This window comes from Ochotona princeps, chromosome 24 (assembly GCF_030435755.1).
Source record: "Ochotona princeps isolate mOchPri1 chromosome 24, mOchPri1.hap1, whole genome shotgun sequence".
NCBI lineage: Eukaryota > Metazoa > Chordata > Mammalia > Lagomorpha > Ochotonidae > Ochotona > Ochotona princeps.
Window position 1 is genome coordinate 18,788,531 of NC_080855.1, and position 20,031 is coordinate 18,808,561.

Consider the following 20,031-nt stretch of genomic DNA (forward strand, 5'->3'; position numbering starts at 1 on the left):
TGTCTGGGGTGCAGTACCTGCTGGTGGGCCCAAGTACTCAGCAGTGGGATAATTCATCAAGGATGGTTTACAGGTCAGTTGGCCAATATGGTGAAGTCCCCCAGTGGCTGGTACACTGAATGAATGATTTGCTTTCCCACATGTTAAAGGCGTGTCAGAGTTCCTTGCTCAAGTAGGCAGGGCCAGTTCCAATGAAAGATCTTCCACACAGTCGGTCACAGTGAAGCCAGGTCCTGTCACCTGTGAAGTGACAGGCCACGCAAAGGGCCTCACATCACCAAGGGGCAGCCCCGCTAGCCCTGTTCCTCCCAGCTCCGCTTCAGGACTGGATGGCCTTACAGCACAGACCACTGAGCATCAGGTGGTGTGAGCCTGGCTGCAAGCTGTCGCAAAGTGGGGGGTCAACACTGAGGGTCTTGGTCCCCGATAATATTGAAGCTGGCCTGGCTCCTGCCTTTCCATCCCAGCTGGTCACTTTGCAAGCAGACATTGGGCAGGCTGGCCTCTGCAGTGCATCAGAACTCCGAGATCAGATAAGGTGGAGCAGGTACATACGTGGAGAGGCAGACGGATAATGACTCAGTAGCTGATCCTTGATAGACCTTAGGTGATAGATGGAAAGAAAACCTGGTGTTGCTGCCAAGAAAACTGAGGCGTGCAGAAGGTAAGAAAAGGTCGTTCATAGAGGAGAGGGAGTCGTGGGCAACAGGATTGTGCAAATCTGAGGCCAGTCATGGCGGCAAACAAATGTGGCTAAGCTCAAGTCAACATGAAAACTCAGAGCTGGAGAGCTGTGAAAATGAGTTCGTCACGAGGCGTGGCGTTGGAGGGACGGGCTGGCTTGGCTCAGGGCTGATAGGTGGCGTTTAGCTGGACTTCACCCACGGAGGAGAGAGACAGTACCTAGTTGGTGCTCAGTGCTGAATACATAAGGGAAGGGCACACCCAGGCTTGGCGGCTGCCACCAGGTCCTGGGGAGTGGGTAGGACAAGCCCAGCAAAGGGGACCTGCTGATCTGTCCTCATTTCCTCTGACAGGTCCCTCAAGCCAGCCCCGGTCCAGGATGGGGCTCTGCTCGATGACCACGAGGGGGCAGGACAGCCCTCAGCAGAGGACAGCATGCAGTATGGCAGGGTAACCCCCAGTCCTGGCCTGCCCTCTCCACCTACTCCTGCCACCCCCAAAGTCTCCCCACAACCCCCCATGAGCTTGAGGCCGCCCTCCAGATACAGCATGCAGTGGAGTGAATCCATGTTCATTGATTGCCTACCATGTGCCAAGGAAGGTTCTAGACCTTCAGGGTTCCTGCCTCAGGCAGCTGCCCTGAAGAGCAGACAGTGAGAGCTGCATTTAGAGGTAAAGAAACCAAGATCTGAGAGGGTTGAAAGATATTTCTGTGTCCTCACAATTGGCATGGGACCATCCTAGGACTTACTTGTAGGGCAGCCAACATGAGAACCTGGTGCTGCTGCTCCTGCGGCTATGCCCACCCAGCCACCCACCCATCCATCCACCTACCCACTTACCCACCCACCATCCACCCCACCCACTCAGAACTCAGCCATACATACATCTATCCACCTATTTCTCCACTGTACATCTATCTACACATTTACTTATCAATTCCCCCTTCCACTCATGCACCCACCTCCCCACTCACCCCATACCCTCCCAACCTCCTACCTCATCTTCCACCCACCCACCAACTCCCCTAACAAAGCACCTACTGTGTGTCAGGCAGTTTTTGGCTTGGTGGATGCTCCTCGGGGTGGACAACAGCACACAACTGGGCGAAAGAGCAAGCCAGTGTCCAACTAGGACAGTTTCTTAAAAGAGATGAGGTGGAGGCCCTCTGAGGGGCAGGGTCTGTTGCTCCGGGATGCTCTGAGCTGCCCTGGAGGATGCCAGGAAGCAGATGTGGGAAGAGCAGGAGGAGTGCAGCTTATGAGCCTCATGAATGGAGGGAGCAGCAGGTGCAGAGAGGGGGTCCAGTGAAGCTGGCAGGGAATGAGACAGTGGCACAAGGAGGCAGAGTTCAGCAGCAGCCCGAGGGAGCTGCCCTGCTGGGCCTTGAGGCTCCCTCAGGCTGCAGTGGGGTGCATGGCTGCCAGCTCAGAGAAGCAGGACCTGTGCCAGCCGCCCAAGCTCTCTGCCTTGGCAGGGACGGAGGTTAGTGCGAGAATGAGGACCTATGCCTTCCCTCTAGTCAGTGTCCAAGAGAGTGCTCCCCATCCTGTCCTCTCCACAGGGCATGGGGGAACCTGAGGCTCAATGGGCATGTTGGTGGGGGGCAGTGGTACAGTCATGGTGGGGGGCACCGAGAGAGCCCCTGTGAGGCCCCCAGAGGACTTTATCCACCCCCCTTTCTGGTGTGAGTTCTGGTGCCTCCCCTGGCCTTGCTTCAACTCATTCCCACCCCAGGTCCCTGCTGTGCTCTCCCCTTTGTGTGCGAAAGGTGAAGGCGGCCATGTACTTGACCTACCTGCGGGCTTTGGGCGTCCCGTTCTGCTTCTGCGTATTCTTCCTCTTCCTGTGCCAGCAAGTGGCTGCCTTCTGCCGAGGCTACTGGCTGAGCCTGTGGGCTGATGACCCTGCCGTGGATGGGCAGCAGACACAGGCGGCCTTGCGTGGCTGGATCTTCGGGCTCCTTGGCTGCCTCCAAGGTACTCCTGGCTCCGTGGGGCTGTGGGCTCCCTCGTCCACTGACCGTGGCTCACCTGTCTTCCCTAATCTTGCCAAAACCTCCAGCACAGCCCTGTGCTCCCAAGATGGGGCTGGAGGGAGCAAGGACCACAATCACCCCCTTCCCTCCTTTTCTAGGGATCCCAGAATTGGTTCCAGTCCCTCCCAAGCTGCTCCTGACCTGCCATGCTCAGGCCACACTTTTTTGTCCCCCAACAGCCCTGTCACTGTCCCCATCAGCCCTAATTTCTCCTTACAAATGACTTATTAAATGTTGTGTTTATTTGACGGGTGTTGACGGGGCTCCCATCCACTGATACCCACTACGGCTAGCGTTGGGTAGGGGCCAGAGCTAGGAACTCAATCTGGGTCTCCCACAAGGGTAGGAGGAGCCCAATCCCTGGGCCAGTGTCACTCCTTCCAGCGTTTGCATTAGCAGGAAGCAGGAGGCTGGAGCCAGAGCCGGAGTTGAACACAGGCACACAACTGAGCACTGTGTCCCTCCGCCTTGTTTCAAACTCACATCAGCTGTGATCTATACAGAGACCATCTTGCACACCTGCCCAGTTCTCCCAGTTGGTCACATGCTGCTGGGACCGTGTCCGCCAGGATTTTCCTTGCATCAACCCACCCACCTTACTCTGCTTTCCTGGGTGCATGTGCACCTGCGTGAGGGTTTACATCCCTGTGACTTTGCCACCTGCACAAGTTCCTGTATCCATCACTGCTCTGGGGGAGAGGCTGGACTGCCCCATCACCACATGGAACCTCCTGTTGTCCGACAGTCACCATCCTTCCTCCTGCTTCTCCCCACCCTCTCCCTCACTCCTGGTTTGCCTGCTTTCCAAACATGGTCCAGCCCTGGGGGAGAACCGGCCCCTCTCCTGAGTCTCCTGCCTTGTGGATATGTCCACCCACGTCTGCCTCCACCTTTGCCCCTCCTCCTCTGTGTCCTTGAAGGAGTGGGCATTTGGTATAGCACTTCAGCCACCTTTTGGGATGTCCATGTACTCCATGAGAGTGCCCAGGTTAGAGTCCTGGCTCCATTTCCAGTTCTAGCTTCCTGCTAGCGGACACTATGAGAGGCAGCAGGTGATGCCTGCAGTAGGTAACGTCCCCGCCACTCACGTGGGAGACCTGGATGGAGTTCCCAACTCGCAGCTTGAGCCTGGCCCAGCCCCATGTGTTACGTTCTGGAAGTGAATCAGTGGAAAAGGGGTTTCTGGGAAATAAATGATCTTCTCTTCTCCTTACCAGCTCTTGGGCTGTTTGCCTCCATGGCCACAGTGTTACTGGGCGGAGTTCGGGCGTCTGGCCTGCTCTTCCGGAGGCTCCTGTGGGATGTGGCACGGTCACCCATTGGCTTTTTTGAACGGACCTCAGTGGGGAACCTGTTGAACCGCTTCTCTAAGGAGACAGACACAGTGGACGTGGAAGTCCCAGACAAGCTCAGGTCACTGCTGATCTACACCTTCGGACTCCTGGAGGTCATCCTGGTGGTGACAGTGGCCACCCCACTGGCCCTGGTGGCTGTCGTGCCATTGGCTCTCCTCTACGCTGGGTTTCAGGTAAGGCCAGGTCAGCTGGGGCCACCCTGGCCAGTTCCCAACCCCAGGCAGGTTAAAAGTCTGCCCAACTAGGCATCTGGGGTCACCCCTGGGAGAATCCCCAGTTGTGGAAGAACAGTCTGTTTGGAGCTTCCAGCCTGGCCTCTGTCGCCCAGCTGGCTGGCCTGTCATGGCCACAGCTCCTGCATTTCCCTGGAAGCTGAGAAGACATTGCTGCTGTCTAAGGCCACGGCACTCGGCTGCACTCTGCCTGTGCCAGGGCCAGAGACCAACTTGGAAAAATTTGGTGGTCTGTGGAGCAGTAACCCTAGGATATGGTTACTCTCTCCCTGCCTTCACTCAATGTTTAGCGAGGAATGAACCCACAGCAAGCACCATCACCCCCGGGGCTGTTACAGACCTCCTGATTGCTGCGATAGGATTCTGACATGGGCTGGTGTCAGAGAACGACTGGATTAGCATAGGTTCTTTTTCCACAGGCCAGGGGTGATGGCCGCTAGCAGCCTCTTCTCACATCTCCCATCTTAGCAATTCCAGCACAGGGAAAGCTTTCTCTAGCTTAGGATTCATTCATCATTTCCAGGGAAGGTTCTGGTTGGTGCTTTCTGGGTCATGTGCCCAATCATGCACTAATCATTGGCTAGGCTGGGTCATATGATCGCCTCCATGATCGGGTCCCACGATTGACAGTGCCCCTTCTCAGGACCCTACCACAGGCAAGCAAAGTCAGGTAGAAGGGAAAACAGGTTAGTTGGGCAAAACCCAGAGCTACTGTCTCCCACAGCCAGCCTGGGTCTTCCAGAGCCTTGACGTCAGGGATGTGGGGTGCTCTCCATTGTGAGTAGGGCAGGGAGGTGGGACTGCATCCCAGGTACTGGCTGGAGACCCTCGGGGTTTTCACCTGTAAACTGAATCGCACTCAGGCCCACCTTATGGTGCGCGAGACTCCACTTCTTGTCATTTATTTGAAAGGGACAGAGTTAACAAAGGAGACAGAGATCTTCCATTGGCTGGTTCAATACACAAATGGCCTCAACAGCCAGAGCTGAGCTGATCCAAAGCCAGGAGCCAGGAGCTGCTTCTTGAGTATAGGGGCCCAAGGACTTGAGCCATCCTCTGCTGCTTTCCCAGGCCATAAGCAGGATGCTGAATTGGGAGATGGAGCAGCCAGGACTTGAACTGGCACCGCAGATGGAGGATGTTTACCATGCTATGGTGCTGACCCAAGACCCTGCTTCTGAAGGAAGAGCCTGGCACTTGGCTTGTTCTAGCATACGCAGGCTCTCCGCTGTGCAGCTGTTGGCTGTGGATCGCTGGCAATCCTCAGCCAGAGACCGACACGTGTTGTGTGTGTGTGTGTGTGTGTGTGTGTGTGTGTGTGTGTGTGTATGTGTGTTTTCTGGCCGCAGGCCTGTGACACCTTCACCCTGATGTGAAATGAGTGACTTCTGCCTCACCTGCTTACATGGTTTTGGTTCGACGATGACCAGCCCTAATGGAGGGGGCTGGCCTTGGTGCTAGGCAGGCTCATGTGAAAACAAGACTGGTGGGCTCCCCAGCAGTGCGGTGGCTTAGAATTCCCCCTAGAAGGTTTGTAAGGCACCGAGCCAATGGGTGCTGGGGTGGGACACTGGGAGTTTCCGACACTCCCCAGTGGATTTGTCAGAAGGACTGCAGGACACCGATTCTGTAAAGAAATCGGAGCCCAGAGCTAGCAGGGCAGCAGCAGAGCCTGGCCTAGTGTTTTTCAGGGCCTCCCTGTGCTCCTAGAAGCTCCCTGACTGTGTAACTTCCTTCCCCCTCCCACCCGGCCCACTTAAGAGCCTGTATGTGGCCAGCACGTGCCAGCTGAAACGCCTCGAGTCAGCCCACTACTCATCCGTGTGCTCCCACATAGCTGAGACCTTCCAGGGCAGCGCGGTGGTCCGGGCATTCCGAGCCCAGGGCTCCTTCGTGGACCAGAGCGACACGCATGTGGATGAGAGCCAGAGGGTCGGCTTCCCACGGCTGGTGGCAGACAGGTAGGAAAGAGCCTGGGTGCAGAGCAGACCTTGTCATCCATCTGTGTCCCCACGTGGTGAGGCCTGAGGCCATCTCGAGTGGCAAGAGAGGTCAGGTTATCTGCCCACAGTGTTGGCAGGTGGCACTTGGCCTGAGAGGTCCCCAGTAGCAGGTGCAGGCAGCAGCTGTTGCCTTGGAGACACAGCAGCTGCTCCACTGTTCTTGGTCCTTCCAATCCCAAACAAGAACGGGGCTGTGACCCAGGCAGATGAAGGTTCAAGTCTGAGCACTGGGCTCAGATGGGAGGAGGCCACAGTTGGGAACTTGGGGATCTGGAGCTGCCATCTCCATGTCCAGAGAAGCAGGTCCCAAGGGCGCTCACTGACCTGCTGTCACCTGTCTCCTCTTGCAGGTGGCTTGCTACCAACCTGGAGCTCCTGGGGAACAGCCTGGTGTTGGCAGCTGCCCTGTGCGCAGTGCTGAGCAAGGACCACCTCAGTTCCGGCCTCGTGGGCTTTTCTGTCTCTGCTGCGCTCCAGGTACCAACCTGGACTGGGGTGCAGCAGCAGGGGCAGCAGGCACCAGCAAGTAACCCTGATGCCTCACTGCCCAACTAGAGGAAATCATTTCTCTGTGAAAGCTGGATTTAGCTCAGGTGGCCTCAGAGTCCTGTCAGGGTCACATTGGTATGTGTGTGTGTGTGTTTAAGATTTATTTACTTATATTGAAAAGTCAGATTTACAGAGAGGACAGAAAGCTCTTCCATCCGCTGGTTCACTCCCCAAGTGACCACAGTGGCTAGAGCTGAGCTGATTTGAAGCCAGGAGTTTCTTCCAGGTCTTCCACATGGGTGCGGGGTCCCAAGGCTTTGAATCACCCTACACTGTTTTCTCAGGCCACAAGCAGGGAGCTGGATGGGAAATGGGCCTGCTGGGATTAGAACCAGCACCCATATGGGATCCTGGTGCGTGCAAGGGGAGGACCTTAGCCACTAGGCTACTGTGCCTGGCCCACTGTGTGCTTTTTGCAGAGAACTGATCATGCCACGTGACGTCATGTCAGGACATACATGTGTGCTCATGTATGTGCATGGCAGGGTCCTCAGCTTACAGTGGAGGCATCTCTGGCAAGGAAAAAGCCAAGTTTAAGAGTGGAGTGGTAGACTGAGAAGAGTGAAAAAGGGGACATTGGGTGGGAATCAGTGGAGGCCCCACCCCTCCAGGGAAGCTCTCGGAGTGCAGCCAGTGGGCCTGGGTGCTTCTGGGGGCCCAAATATTCTCTCTGGTCCTGCCTCCCCCACAGCAAGAGGCTAGCACAAGCGGAAATGTAAGGTTCTGGGAGAGGGGTGCTATTATCTGCAGCCAAGTCTCTTCCTTGGACCCACATCCTCGGACGGTCCCCTTCCTGGGTCCCTTCTCCCCCTCTCTCCCCCCCACCCCGGCAGATGGATGCAGACCTGGGTGTGGCCTCGGCAAAGCCAGCGTGTCTTCCCCCCCAGGTGACACAGACGCTGCAGTGGGCCGTGCGGAGTTGGACCGACCTGGAGAGCAGCATCGTGTCGGTGGAACGGCTGACAGACTATGCCCAGACGCCCAAAGAGGTGACCGGGGGAGTGGGGGCAGTGGGCCTGGGGTGGCTGCCCTCCAGTCAGGCATCTCCGAGCCTGGTTCTGGAGCAGAGAGACGCCCTGCCTCTGTGCTGATCAAGGCAGGTTGCCTGTGGGGACAGGGACTGTGAGGGATCTGTGAAAGGGACAAGGTAGCTGGAGTTGTCACGTGGGAGCCTATGCAAGCCCTTACCATGTGTCCACTGCTGCCTGTAGCCCCATTTCACAGGTGGGGACGCCAAGGCTGGGTGGGCGGGGATGGGGCAGGAGCTAGTCCAGGTCATGGGAACAGCCAACGGTATGTAAATCTTTCTCACCAAAGGAAGGGCCCCCGCTAACCCAAGGTAGAATGTTCACTGAATCAGTGGCCAATTCTGAGTTAGAGCACACCATACAGACTGTACTCCAGGGCACTGCTGTGGTCCATGCCCACTCTAATTTACATTAAGACTGTGCAATAGAAGCACACACACACACTTAAGGCAGTGGTGGGGAGGAGGGAGGCTCTGCAGGAAGGTTCCTCTGGTTCCCATCCCCTTCCTCCAGGCACCCTGGAGACTGCCCGCCTGTGCTGCCCAACCCCCCTGGCCCCGTGGGGGTGAGATCGAGTTCCGGAACTTCGGGCTGAGACACAGGCCTGAGCTCCCACTAGCTGTGCATGGGGTTTCTGTCAAGATCCTCGCGGGAGAGAAGGTGAGTGGCCGCCCCAGCCTGGGCCCCCTCTCCACTCCATGATCTGCACTGGCCATCCTTTCTCCCCTGTTCTGAGCAGTGTCCCCACCATTCTGCAAGGGACAGCTGCCTGCCTTGACTTTGAGCAAGGGCAAGTCACTTCATGCCTCCCTGTAAGTCTGCCCATCTGTAGAATGGGAATCATGACCCTGACCCAATGGAGTTGCAAGAAAACGCCAGGCACACAGCAAGTTTGACCCAAGTGCTTTCCGATGCTTTTATTACTTGCGGTGTCTTTCACTTCCATGCTGAGCTTCTAGTCTTGCAAACCTTGGTGGTGTTCACCTGGAGCTTTTCTCTGAACTCCTGCTTCTCCTCCAAGTGTGCCCCCTCCTTGATGAAGCCTTCCTGGATTGCTCCCCTCCAGTCCCATCCCAGGCAGCAGGAAGTACAGTAGGGTCCAGAGCTCACTCCGTGACACCATTTCTGAGACTAGATGGTAAACAGCTTGAAACAAGGGCTCTTGGGTTTCTCATGCCAAAAAAACAAAAAACCCGGGCCTGGCACAGAGCAGGCGAGCCGTGCATTTCCTTTGTTCATTGAATGGTGTTGAAGGAAGGATGGACAGACAGGTGCCAGGAGGGTAAGGAACAGGTATTTTTAGCACATGGGTGCACGCATGGGAAGCAGGATGAGGGAGGGATGGGTGAGCAGTGCAGAGGTAGGGAGCAACAGGAGGAAGCAGAGGGCAGGAGCGCCCGGGGTGGGACAGAGATTGTGGGAGGGCCATGTGAAAAGCAAGGTGACTCCAGGGTGAGGCAGTAGGGCGGGCTCCTGGGATGACACATTAGGGCTGTCTTAGGTACAGCAGAAAGCCACGGACCCTCTGGCCAGGCCTAGTCAGAGCAAGCCTTGCCCTGCCATCCCCTGCAGGTGGGCATCGTGGGCAGGACGGGGGCCGGCAAGTCCTCCCTGGTGGGGGCCCTGCTGCGGCTGCAGGAGGCGGCTGAGGGAGGGATCTGGATCGACGGGGTCCCCATCGCCGACGTGGGACTGCATGCTCTGCGGTCACGGATCACTGTCATCCCCCAGGTGGGCACGGGGCAGGTGGGTGGGAGGTGGGGCAGGGCAGGAGGGCAGAGCAGCAGGAGGGCAGGGGCCAGGACTGGAAAGCCCTGCCCTCAACTCCACCACCCTCCTTGCCAGGACCCCATCCTCTTCCCTGGCTCCCTGCGCCTGAACCTCGACCTGCTGCAGGAGCACTCGGACGAAGCCATCTGGGCAGCCCTGGACACGGTGCAGCTCAGAGCCTTGGTGGCCAGCTTGCCCGGCCAGCTGCACTACGAGTGCGCCGACCAAGGGGATGATCTGAGGTATATTTGCCCTGTGGGGTGCTGGGGACCCCCAAAAGAGGGCACACGGTGAGGAAGGACCCGTTAGCCTGCACCTCTAATGTACTGTGACCTCAGACAAACCAGGTAAACTCCTGGTGTCTATTTCCTGCTATCAAAACGATAGAATGCAACTGTGCCTTTTAGGCCATTAGCTGTGTGCACACGCGGTCTTTGCATGTATCTTGCACATGGCAAAGACCATGAGCTAGAAATAGCCATGGGTAGACATAGCAAACAGCCATTTCACAGGCAGAGAAACTGAAGCTTAAGGTCCGCTCCAAGATGGCAGGGTGGGGGCAGCTTGCATGTGGAGACACACACACATCCAGGCGCCCCACTGTGGTGGCTCTCCCGGGGGTGGGCATGTGAGGCAACAGATCCCCCAGCCCGACTGGCCCACTTGCCCCCATCCCCAGCCTGGGCCAGAAGCAGCTGCTGTGCCTGGCCCGGGCACTGCTCCGGAAAACCCAGATCCTTGTCTTGGATGAGGCCACGGCCGCCGTGGACCCGGGCACTGAGCTCCAGATGCAGGCGGCCCTGAAGGGCTGGTTCGCGCAGTGCACCGTGCTGCTCGTTGCTCACCGCCTGCGTTCTGTGATGGACTGTGCCAGGTACGGTGTGCCCCCGACCCCCGCTGCAGGGGAGGAAGGGGGCCCAGGGTACAAAGACGCTTCAGAAAGTTCACGGTGCAGAAAACTGCATGCCCCTGGGATGTTCTCTGTGACACACATCCCATGTTGAGAGCCCTCATATGGATAGCGAGCCTGGGACGTGTGCTGCTTCTGGGGGTGCAGAGCTCAGACAGGCTCGACTCCCACAGCCTGTCCCTCTCCCCCCACAGGGTCCTAGTGCTGGACCAAGGGCAGGTGGCCGAGAGCGGCAGCCCAGCCCAGCTGCTGGCCCAGGAGGGCCTGTTCTACCGGCTGGCCCAGGAGTCAGGCCTGGTGTGAGCCAGGCTCCAGGGCTCCGGTCACCGCCGTCTGCCCCACCTGGGACACCCAGTCTCATTCCTGCCCTGGGAGGAAGGCAGCAGAGAAAGTGACTACTGACAGCCGCGTCAGACCTGGAAGCCCCAGCTCTCCCGCCACTTCCAGCCCGGCCGTTGTACTCACCTGGAAGCTTGTAACTTGTGCCCTGACCCTGCCCAGATCACTGGGGCCAGGCCGTGTGTGCTTTCCACACACCGACCCTCTTCCCTGGAGATCAGTGTGGATTCCCAAGTGGCTGGAAGCCAAGAGGTGCAGTGGGCCCTGCACGTCATGACTCCGGCTTGGTCCAGCTCCAGGAATGGTGTGGCCACCATTCTACTGACATGGAGATGGCCTGCCCATCTTTGTCAATATTCCTTTGGTGTGGTCGTGTGGCTTATGCCATCCTGTCACCACAGGGGACTGTCCTGCCCCCACTGCTAAGTCCTTGGGCGTATTTCAACAGCTCCTGCACACAGTATTGCGTGCAGTCCAAACTGGGCACCATTGCCCCCACCGCAATGCTGCTGCTCTGTGCCCCCTAGGGGTGCTCCAGGGGAGGGTCTCGCCCCAAGTGGACACACAGGCCAGGTTCCCTCTGCTCCACAGTCCCTGAAACAAAGCTCTCTCCAGGTACCAGCAAGGAGTGTCAAGTTCAATCCCCCAAAGGCCCCGAGAGGATCCTGCACTCCTGGCCTTAGCAGGACCATGTGCCTGGGTCTTGGGGTGTGTGGTACATGTGGTGGCCAAAGAAACTAGAGCTTCTCACGGGAGCCCATGCTGCACTCGGAAAGCCTGGGGTTTGCTTCACACACATGAACATCCAGGTCTGGCCGGGTGAAGGCTACGTACTTGATTCAGCCAAGGACAAGGGAACAGCTCCCTGTCCAGCTTGGCCCTGGTGCTGACAGCAGCCAGGATTCTGTCTGAACTCAAACCAGCTCCTACGGGCTGGCATTGGGGTACCAATGCAGGGATCTCACGTGAACATCGGTTTGAGTCCTGGCTGCTCCACTTCAAATCCAGCTCCCTCTTCAGAAGCCTGGGAAAGAAGAAGAAGGTGGCCAAGAGCAAGGGGTCCCTGTGTCCCGCACAGGACACCTGGATGAAGTCTGAAGCTCCTTGCGTCAGCTTGACCCAGCCACAGTCATGGCAGGCATTGAGGAGTGAGTCGCAGATGGAAGTTCTGTCCCTCGCTGCTCCCTCTCTGTAACTGTCTTAAGTAAATAAATCTTACAAAAATTTTTTTCTAGAATTCAGGAAGTAGTTCCGAACTAAGTGTACAGCAGCTAAGCCCAAGGTCATCTGTAACAAGGTGTCCAGGGCTGTGGCAAGCCAGGCTCCTACATGGTGGCAGCCCGCTGCATCCCCTTGGCCTTGTAACGCTGCTGGAAACAAGCAGCAAAGACCCTTGCCGTTTCCTGCTGGGGCCAACCTGTCCATCCAATGGCAGTGCTCTGCCTACAACATGTCCCTGGGTTCCCTGGGAGTAATGACCAGTGACCAAAACATCTGCATACACCATCAGTCCCCAGGGCTGGTACGGGGGGCGGGGGACGGACAGACACCCGAGTTTTAACTTACCACTCTAAGCTGCCTGCTGTCATCCAGAGCCGCCGGATGCTCGAGCAGCTGCTGTATGCGGGCTCAGGAGTGGCCAGGGCTCCCTGCCCTGCCCCTTGCGCTCATTCTGCTGCAGCCAGGCTGTGGGGACACTGCAGTGGCCCGGCCTGACACAGTCTACTCGGAGCTCTTGCAGCAGATCTCACTTTCCCTCAGTCACGCTGACCAAGCCCTGCACCAGCTAGCACCCACCTCCAGCTGAGGATACAGACTGCCATGGTCACAGGCTAGCCGGAGGCAGGGCAGGGCCTCGCTCTTGCGTGGTGAACCCCAACCCCAGCCACCAGAGGGCCCCCTAGTGCTGGGGATAGTCCATTCTCTGCTGGGAGCTCAGCCGTGTACTGTCCTCTGTAGAGTGACCACAGGCAGAGACTGCCCTCTGCTGGAGCTGCGCCAGGGCCACCAGATCCTCCATCCCTGATTGACCAGGCCAGGAGGCTTCCAGATGGGAGCAGGCACCCATGGGGCCTGCAATCCTGCCAGGCCACGGATTCCCTGGTATAGCCTCCTGCTGGTTTGAGCCAGCAAGGCTGTTCATACAGCTGGTCAACCCAGCCAGCGCCTGACTCACTTGTGTCAACGTAGGTACCGCCCTCCCAACCCAGGGAAAGGCAGCGTGAGGCCTGGCCTCTTCCTAGAACCCTGGGATGAGGTAGGCACTACCAGGAAGCCCCTCTGACAAATGAGAGAAACGGCTTCCCCCGCTCCGTGGGGACCTGGCAGCCAGCCCTGGAGAGGCACTAGGACCCATTCAGTCTGGATCTCTACCACTGCACACAACGCAGCTGCCTGGAATGGTGCCAGCCTGCTCCAAGACTGCATGGGTGAGAAATGGATTCGGTGTCTTGAGACCTCGTGGCTGCTTTGTCGAACAGCACAGGAGCACCTACCCCCACGCGAAGTTTAAGGGCAGTGCTGGCCACGGGAGATGTCCACCTCGCCTGCACCCCACGTGTGACTGCGCATCTTTAGAACCATTATTTCTCAAAGCAACAGAGACCCGGTGGCCTGCCCACCAGGGTTACATGACCGACGAGGGACAGGGGCAGGGCTCCAGGCCCTACCCTGCCACTCGGACCTCAGATCCCCATTTTCCACCCCTGTAAGTGACCATTCTGCCCAATCCTGACTTAACCAGAGGGGCCCTGACGGCTGCTGATGCCCTCAGAGGAAATGGAACACTCATCTAAAAAGAAAAAATTTTTTTTTACTGCAAATGATTTGCATATATTCACGTTTCCAGTGTAGGGCATTACAAAAAGATGCCCAAGAAAATCTTGGCTTCTTCAACGTGAAAGAATGGTATAACTTACAAAAAATAAATATGTATTTTGCCTAAAGGAAAAGATGTTTTCTCTGGTTGGAAGTCAGCAACATAATTCATAACAAGTGGAACCGGGGGGTGCAGTGAGTGCGCCCTGCGTTAGAGTGGCAGCGACCCCCTGCTCCCCACAGCAGCAGGACAGGGAAGAAGGGCTTCCAGGAACACAGGGACCAGCGGAGTGGTCAAGTGCAGACCTGGCTTTGGCTGCTCCATTCCTGGGAAGGCCAGTTCACACCGAGGCTTCTTCCCAAGGGACCTCAGCTCTTCAGACAGATTATCTCCTGGGAACAGTACTGTTTTTCTCAATTAAGGAAAAAAAAAAAAACAAAAACAAAACAGAAATAGACGAATGAAGCAAGCAAATCTGATACTCGCGGGCGGGCTCTGGTCCGGGCAGAGGGTCAGGAACTGTCTGCCTTCCCCACCACGATGCCCTCGACCAGCCAAGTGGACACCAAGGGTGAGATGCAAGGACCGGCACACCAGGAAGCGCCTCAGGGACCCTGGGTACCGACTGGTCCCACCTTCAGGTGCGGCGTCACACACTCGGCAGCCCCTTCACCTCCTTTGGGCTCTGGCAGCAGCGAAGCCACTTGGGGGATGGGGAGGGGGGAGTGGGCAGCAGCAAAAGGAAGGGGAGCTGGGGTGACCTGGGTGGGAGCTGGGAAGTCGGTTCTCAAACAAGAGACTCGGGCCCCCCAGCTCTGGGGCTTTGGTGGTGCGTGGGTGTATGGGACCGCCCTGGAGCCCTGGGGCAAGTCCCCATGGAGGCAGTGCTGGCTCCTGGAAGACCCATGGTCGGTGAGGGGACAGTTCAAGCCCCCAGGACACTGCCCGGGGGTGACAACAATGTCCACCATCAGGCCCCCCCAGCCTCCACATTGCAGCCCCAAGCGCTCAAAACCATGGGGGATGGTGCGGAGAGTGGGCGGGGGCCAGGGGCTTCTCTGAGCCCTGACACCCCACTCCCGCACCTCCCCCGCCGAAATTTAGGCTGGAGAGCTCTGAGGCAGGTGTCTGGATCTGGTCATAAGCGTCTTTCACGGCCCTGCGTGTGCCAAGTTGGCTCTCTCCAGGGGACTGCAGGTAAGTGTGCGTGTTTTGGGTGGGTTGCATCTCTGGGTCGTATTTCTCCCGTTTCTTCAAGGTCGACGTGAGGCGGAGGGCTGGAGGGTGGCTCATGCTCCTGGAGAGTTTTGGTTTCCGGGGTTTGGTTTGTGTGTGTGTTTGGTTTCGCTGCAGGAAGCCGGACTCTCCGAGAGAACGCTGGTGGTGGGTCCGGCAGTGGTGACAGGGCACACCAGCTCCGAGGCTCACGCCAAGCCTGCGTCTTTGGCCATGCTGTAGAACAGCCCCTTTTGCTGCAGGAGCTCGGACGGGGGGCCGCACTCTCGCACTTCCCCTTTGTCCAGGACAATCACCCTGCAGGGGGAGGGCATGGAGACGTGAGGGGGAGGGCAGGACTGGGCAGCTCGTGTGCTGAGGCTCCAGCTCAGGCCCCTGCTGTCTGCTGCCGGGACACCTGCAGTAGCCTTCTGCTTGCCTGTCCTCAACCTCTACTCACAGTCAACCTCAAGTTCCCAGGAGGCTTCCTCCTGACCACCCACCCTCACATCTCCACTGGAAGGAGGGCTGGCATTGAGACCCAACTGGTTAAGCTGCTGAGATGCCAGCATTTCTCCTTGGAGTGCTGGCTTGGGAGCTGGCTGCTCTGCTTCTGATCCTGCTCCCTGCTGATGCACCTGGGAAAGCTGTCAAGAGGATCCAAGTGCTTGGGTCCCTGCACCCACGAGGGACACCTGGAAGAAAGCTCCTGGCTCCACACTGGCCCAGCTCTGGCCACTGCAGCCCTAGGAGGAGCGAACCAGCAGCTGTCCACCCCCGTTACTCTGCTTTTCACACAAACACCCACCCACATGGGCTGCTTTCTCCGTGCAAAATCTTAACAGCTGCTTCATGACGCACATCAGGTCCAGGCTGGACTTCCTGTGCTGCTTTCCTTCTAACATTTGTAAACAAGCAAGATGTGCCTGGGACTCCCCGTGGGCTCCAGGGCTCTGCTCCTGGTGTGTGGTAGCCATGGGCTCCTGACCAGCACTGCTGCCCTTAGGGATCCACTCATTGTATGTGTCCCCTGACTAAGCTGCTCTCTCTGAGTCAGGTGACTTGGCTGCCAACAGCCTGTGGAGGGAGCCCCAATGCCCACCACCGTCCCAGAGAGCAGTGGGCACTCTACTGAGCACCCATCCTGGGTACAGAAAAGGCCAAGGCAGGGCTGTCACTGGGCATGTGGGCACATGGACAGTGAGTGAGCAAGCATGAGCACAGGACAGAGTGCAGAGGTGGGGTCCCACCTGTTGTAGTCCATGATGGTGTTGAGCCGGTGCGCGATGGTGAGCACGGTGCAGTCATTGAACTGTGTCCGGATGGTGGACTGGATGAGGTCATCGGTCTCCAGGTCCACGGCCGCCGTGGCCTCATCCAGCACCAGGATCTTCGTCTTCCGCAGCAGAGCCCGCGCCAGGCACAAGAGCTGGCGCTGCCCGACACTGGAGCAGGGGAGAGGGAATGGTTCGGAGAGGGCATGTCAAACCAGCCCTGGTCCTGAACCCAGGCTTGAGTGGAGATGGAGGGATGGGAAATGCCCGGTGTCCCTTTAACCAGGACAGCTGTCCATGTTTGCGCCACAGCAGACATCACTAGTGAGATCCAGCTTGCCTCCTGTTGAGCTGGAAGCCGGGTCAGGATCATACACAACACACGGCTCAGAGGTAGAACTCAACACACTTGTCCAGTGCTGTCCTGGGCAGGGGTATGGGCCACAATGCACACTCCACAGCAGCGCAGCCCTAATCCATGCAGGGCCGGCATGGCTGACTCTGAACTCAGCAAGCCCGAGAGGCCAGCAGCCGGACATGGACATGCTTTGCCCGTCTGGCTTCCCTAGTGACACCAGGCCTGCATGTTCATGCCAAGGGTGTGCCCTCACTGCCATGGAGGGGGGGCTACGTCAGTCACGTCAGACACCTGAGCGAGCCTAGCAGGGCTGGGGGGACCACGAGGACAAACAACCCTCCAGTTGCTGCTTACTGTGGGGTGTGGCGGAGGCTGGGCGTCACAGCCCTGGGTAACTGAATCACACACTGGCTGGTGCCACGCGCCTGGGACGCCAGCGGCTCCCAGCTTTGCCCTGCCCCAAGTCACATGACCGTTTACAACACCACTCATGGGCCAGATGAAAAACAAAAGCCAGCCGTTGTAGACAAACTGAATTTCAAATCCCACCCGTGGCTGCCTTGGCAGGGCCAGCCCATGTGATTTTCCAGGCTCAGCGTTCCCAGCCCTGCTTAGCTGCTGGGTCACAGGCAGGTTCTGAGAACCCGAACAGAAGGGTCCAGGCCAGGGTTGGGGCATAGGACTGCCGACTGGAACGAAGCCTTCAGATGGCCACCCTCAGTCAAACAGAGCTGGGGTAAGAAAGGAAACCTGCTGGCCATTCTGGTCACACCTCAGGGTTAAAGGATGGAGATCCATTTCACAAGAAGGGGACAAGGTTCAAGGACAAATGGCTTGGGTGTGGGTAGAACTGGAACTCCTCCTGAGTCTGACACAGGATGCACCAGGACAGAACCTCCCAGGCAGCCCCCCCGCCCCCCCCGCCTACCTCAGGTTCTGCCCGCCTACCTCAGGTTCTCTCCACCTTCTGCACACTCGTGGTTCAGCTTGTCGGGCAGGCCGGACACGAAGTCCTTCAGGTGTGCCAGCTCCAGGGATGTCCACACCTCCTCGTCCGAGTACTGGCTGAATGGGTCCAGGTTCATACGCAGGGAACCAGAGAACAACACTGGGTCCTGGCAGGAGAGAGGGGTGTGGGATCAGTGGCTCACTTCAGGCCTGGCACGGCCAAACAGCAGCCCCTGCCCACACGCCTAGGGGTTCACAGGCTCCGACAGGGCAGCAGGGGAGGTCTGAGTGGGGGTGGACGGTGCGCGTGTGCCCTGCGTGTGCACCTGCTGCCCCAGCCCCTGGGCCCACCTGGGGGATGATGGTGATCTTGAAACGCAGGTTGTGCAGGCCGATCTTGGCGATGTTGACGCCGTCAATGACGATCTCGCCTTCCGCCGACTCATTGATCCGAAACAAGCCCAGGGTCAGGGAGGACTTCCCTGCTCCTGTCCGCCCCACAATCCCAACCTGTGGGATACAATGGGTAGGAGTGCTGTTCCCTGGAGGGACCAATCCTACCATAGAGTGCTTTGCACCACAGTGGTTGGGACATCTGGTCAACCTGACACCCACCACTGAACCCCTACTCCCCCTCCCTGCCCCCTCCCCACCTGTAGCTCCCCACAGATTCCTTCAAGTAATCTTTCTTTAGTTATAGATTGAAGGTCTGCCACCCACCCGCCTCCCCAGCCAGGGAACTCATCAGCCCTTTCTGTAAGTCAGCAGTGATCTCCAAGGTCATGGGCCTCTTTGCAGAAGGCATCCAAACTCTTTTGACTTTTAATCCATGAGAATACTAGGGAGCCCCCTAGCAGTCCCCCGTCTAGTCTGTGATTTTCCCATCCCAAAGTGTCGAGCTATCTCAGATTCTTGCAGATTCTTCTGCACCCCTTTGCACGTGATCTGGTCTCCACTCATCCACCCCTTGAAGGACGAGGCATCCTGGATACAAGGGCTGGCATTCGTGACCTCCAATCCCATTCTTGCTCCCTTGGGGTCCCGGCAGGCGGGACTGCCCATGAGAGCTGTCACGTGGGACAGTCTATCTCGTGGGAGCATTATGCTCTGGTCCTGGGGTGGTGACAGATGAATGAATCCACATGTTCGGAGATGCCAAATGGCCTGAAGCCTGATTTCCAAGGAAATCTGAAGGATCTTGAGGCAAGGACATCTTCTGGGAACAGCTAGGAACCAGGGAAAAGTTCCAGAACCCTGACCATCTTAGCCTCCCATCAGCCACCCAGAGCTGTGGGATGGCTGTATCTCCTTATCCTGTAGGTCACTAACTTGGAGGCCCCAGGGGTCAGGGCTGGGGCGGTGGAGCACACACAGGAAGCCGAGAGGCACCAGGAGGGGCCCGACTGTATCTCCTTATCCTGTAGGTCACTAACTTGGAGGCCCCAGGGGTCAGGGCTGGGGCGGTGGAGCACACACAGGAAGCCGAGAGGCACCAGGAGGGGCCCGACTGTATCTCCTTATCCTGTAGGTCACTAACTTGGAGGCCCCAGGGGTCAGGGCTGGGGCGGTGGAGCACACACAGGAAGCCGAGAGGCACCAGGAGGGGCCCGACTGTATCTCCTTATCCTGTAGGTCACTAACTTGGAGGCCCCAGGGGTCAGGGCTGGGGCGGTGGAGCACACACAGGAAGCCGAGAGGCACCAGGAGGGGCCCGACTGTATCTCCTTATCCTGTAGGTCACTAACTTGGAGGCCCCAGGGGTCAGGGCTGGGGCGGTGGAGCACACACAGGAAGCCGAGAGGCACCAGGAGGGGCCCGGGGCCCAGGGCTGCCCGAGGGTTTGATGTGTCACATGGACAGGAAGTCGGGTTTATACAAAGTGCTGCAGCTCTCTGCCCTGTCCCACGGCTCTGTGGGGGCGGGTGACTGGGTGGACAAGCCACCAGGCTGGGGGAACATCACGACGTGTCCTCACCTTCTCGCCACCATTGATGGTGACGTTGATATGCTTAAGAACCAGGTCCAGGTCTTCCCGGTACCGGAGGCTGTAGTCCCGGAATTCTACCCGGCCCACCTGGGGCCAGCTGCTGGGCGGAGCAGTCTCCTCAATCTGCCAGGGAGCCTGTAGGCACAGCAAGGGTCGGGGGTCATGCCCAGAGCCCACCTGTGTACCAGGGACTCTAACCAAACAGCTCTCTCTGACCCCTGACCTCACCAGGGATGGCACGAGGTCTCAGGACTGGGTCTCTGACTTTGGCCCTGGAGGTCATGCCAAGGCCCCTCCCTCACAGCAGGGCCCATCACCCCCCTCCGTGGCTCTCCTTTCAGAGCACCCACTTGAAGATCAGGCCTGGTCATCAGTCAGAGCCGCCCTTCCCAGCATTCCCAGCATTCCCAGCAGGTGCTCACTAAAGGCCCAGGGATGGAGGAGCCGCCTCTTTGGGAGAGATGGCAGAGTGAAGGCACATTCCCGTGTGGCCTGCACATTCACCGGCATATCAGTGATGAC

General features: G+C 58.0%; 2 protein-coding genes across 3 annotated transcripts in view; one reads left to right on the top strand and one right to left on the bottom strand.

The window, feature by feature from the left end:
* The window catches only part of ABCC6 (ATP binding cassette subfamily C member 6), a 38,183-nt gene extending 27,310 nt beyond the window's left edge, over positions 1-10,873 (top strand). The window contains exons 21-31 of the mRNA XM_058681088.1: positions 1,038-1,134; positions 2,456-2,663; positions 3,940-4,250; positions 6,072-6,271; positions 6,664-6,790; positions 7,750-7,851; positions 8,404-8,550; positions 9,463-9,621; positions 9,736-9,902; positions 10,340-10,534; positions 10,765-10,873. Of these exons, the coding sequence (XP_058537071.1) occupies positions 1,038-1,134; positions 2,456-2,663; positions 3,940-4,250; positions 6,072-6,271; positions 6,664-6,790; positions 7,750-7,851; positions 8,404-8,550; positions 9,463-9,621; positions 9,736-9,902; positions 10,340-10,534; positions 10,765-10,873 (1,822 nt within the window). The remainder of the gene's footprint in view (positions 1-1,037; positions 1,135-2,455; positions 2,664-3,939; positions 4,251-6,071; positions 6,272-6,663; positions 6,791-7,749; positions 7,852-8,403; positions 8,551-9,462; positions 9,622-9,735; positions 9,903-10,339; positions 10,535-10,764) is intronic.
* A 3,749-nt stretch (positions 10,874-14,622) lies between these two features.
* ABCC1 (ATP binding cassette subfamily C member 1) overlaps positions 14,623-20,031 on the bottom strand; it is a 108,818-nt gene continuing 103,409 nt past the window's right edge. For both annotated transcript variants that reach the window (XM_058680872.1, XM_058680873.1), the window contains 5 exons: positions 19,498-19,644; positions 17,874-18,032; positions 17,523-17,689; positions 16,193-16,387; positions 14,623-15,260 (listed from right to left, as the gene is read on the bottom strand). In XM_058680872.1, the coding sequence (XP_058536855.1) occupies positions 15,152-15,260; positions 16,193-16,387; positions 17,523-17,689; positions 17,874-18,032; positions 19,498-19,644 (777 nt within the window). In that variant the 3' untranslated portion in view covers positions 14,623-15,151. The remainder of the gene's footprint in view (positions 15,261-16,192; positions 16,388-17,522; positions 17,690-17,873; positions 18,033-19,497; positions 19,645-20,031) is intronic.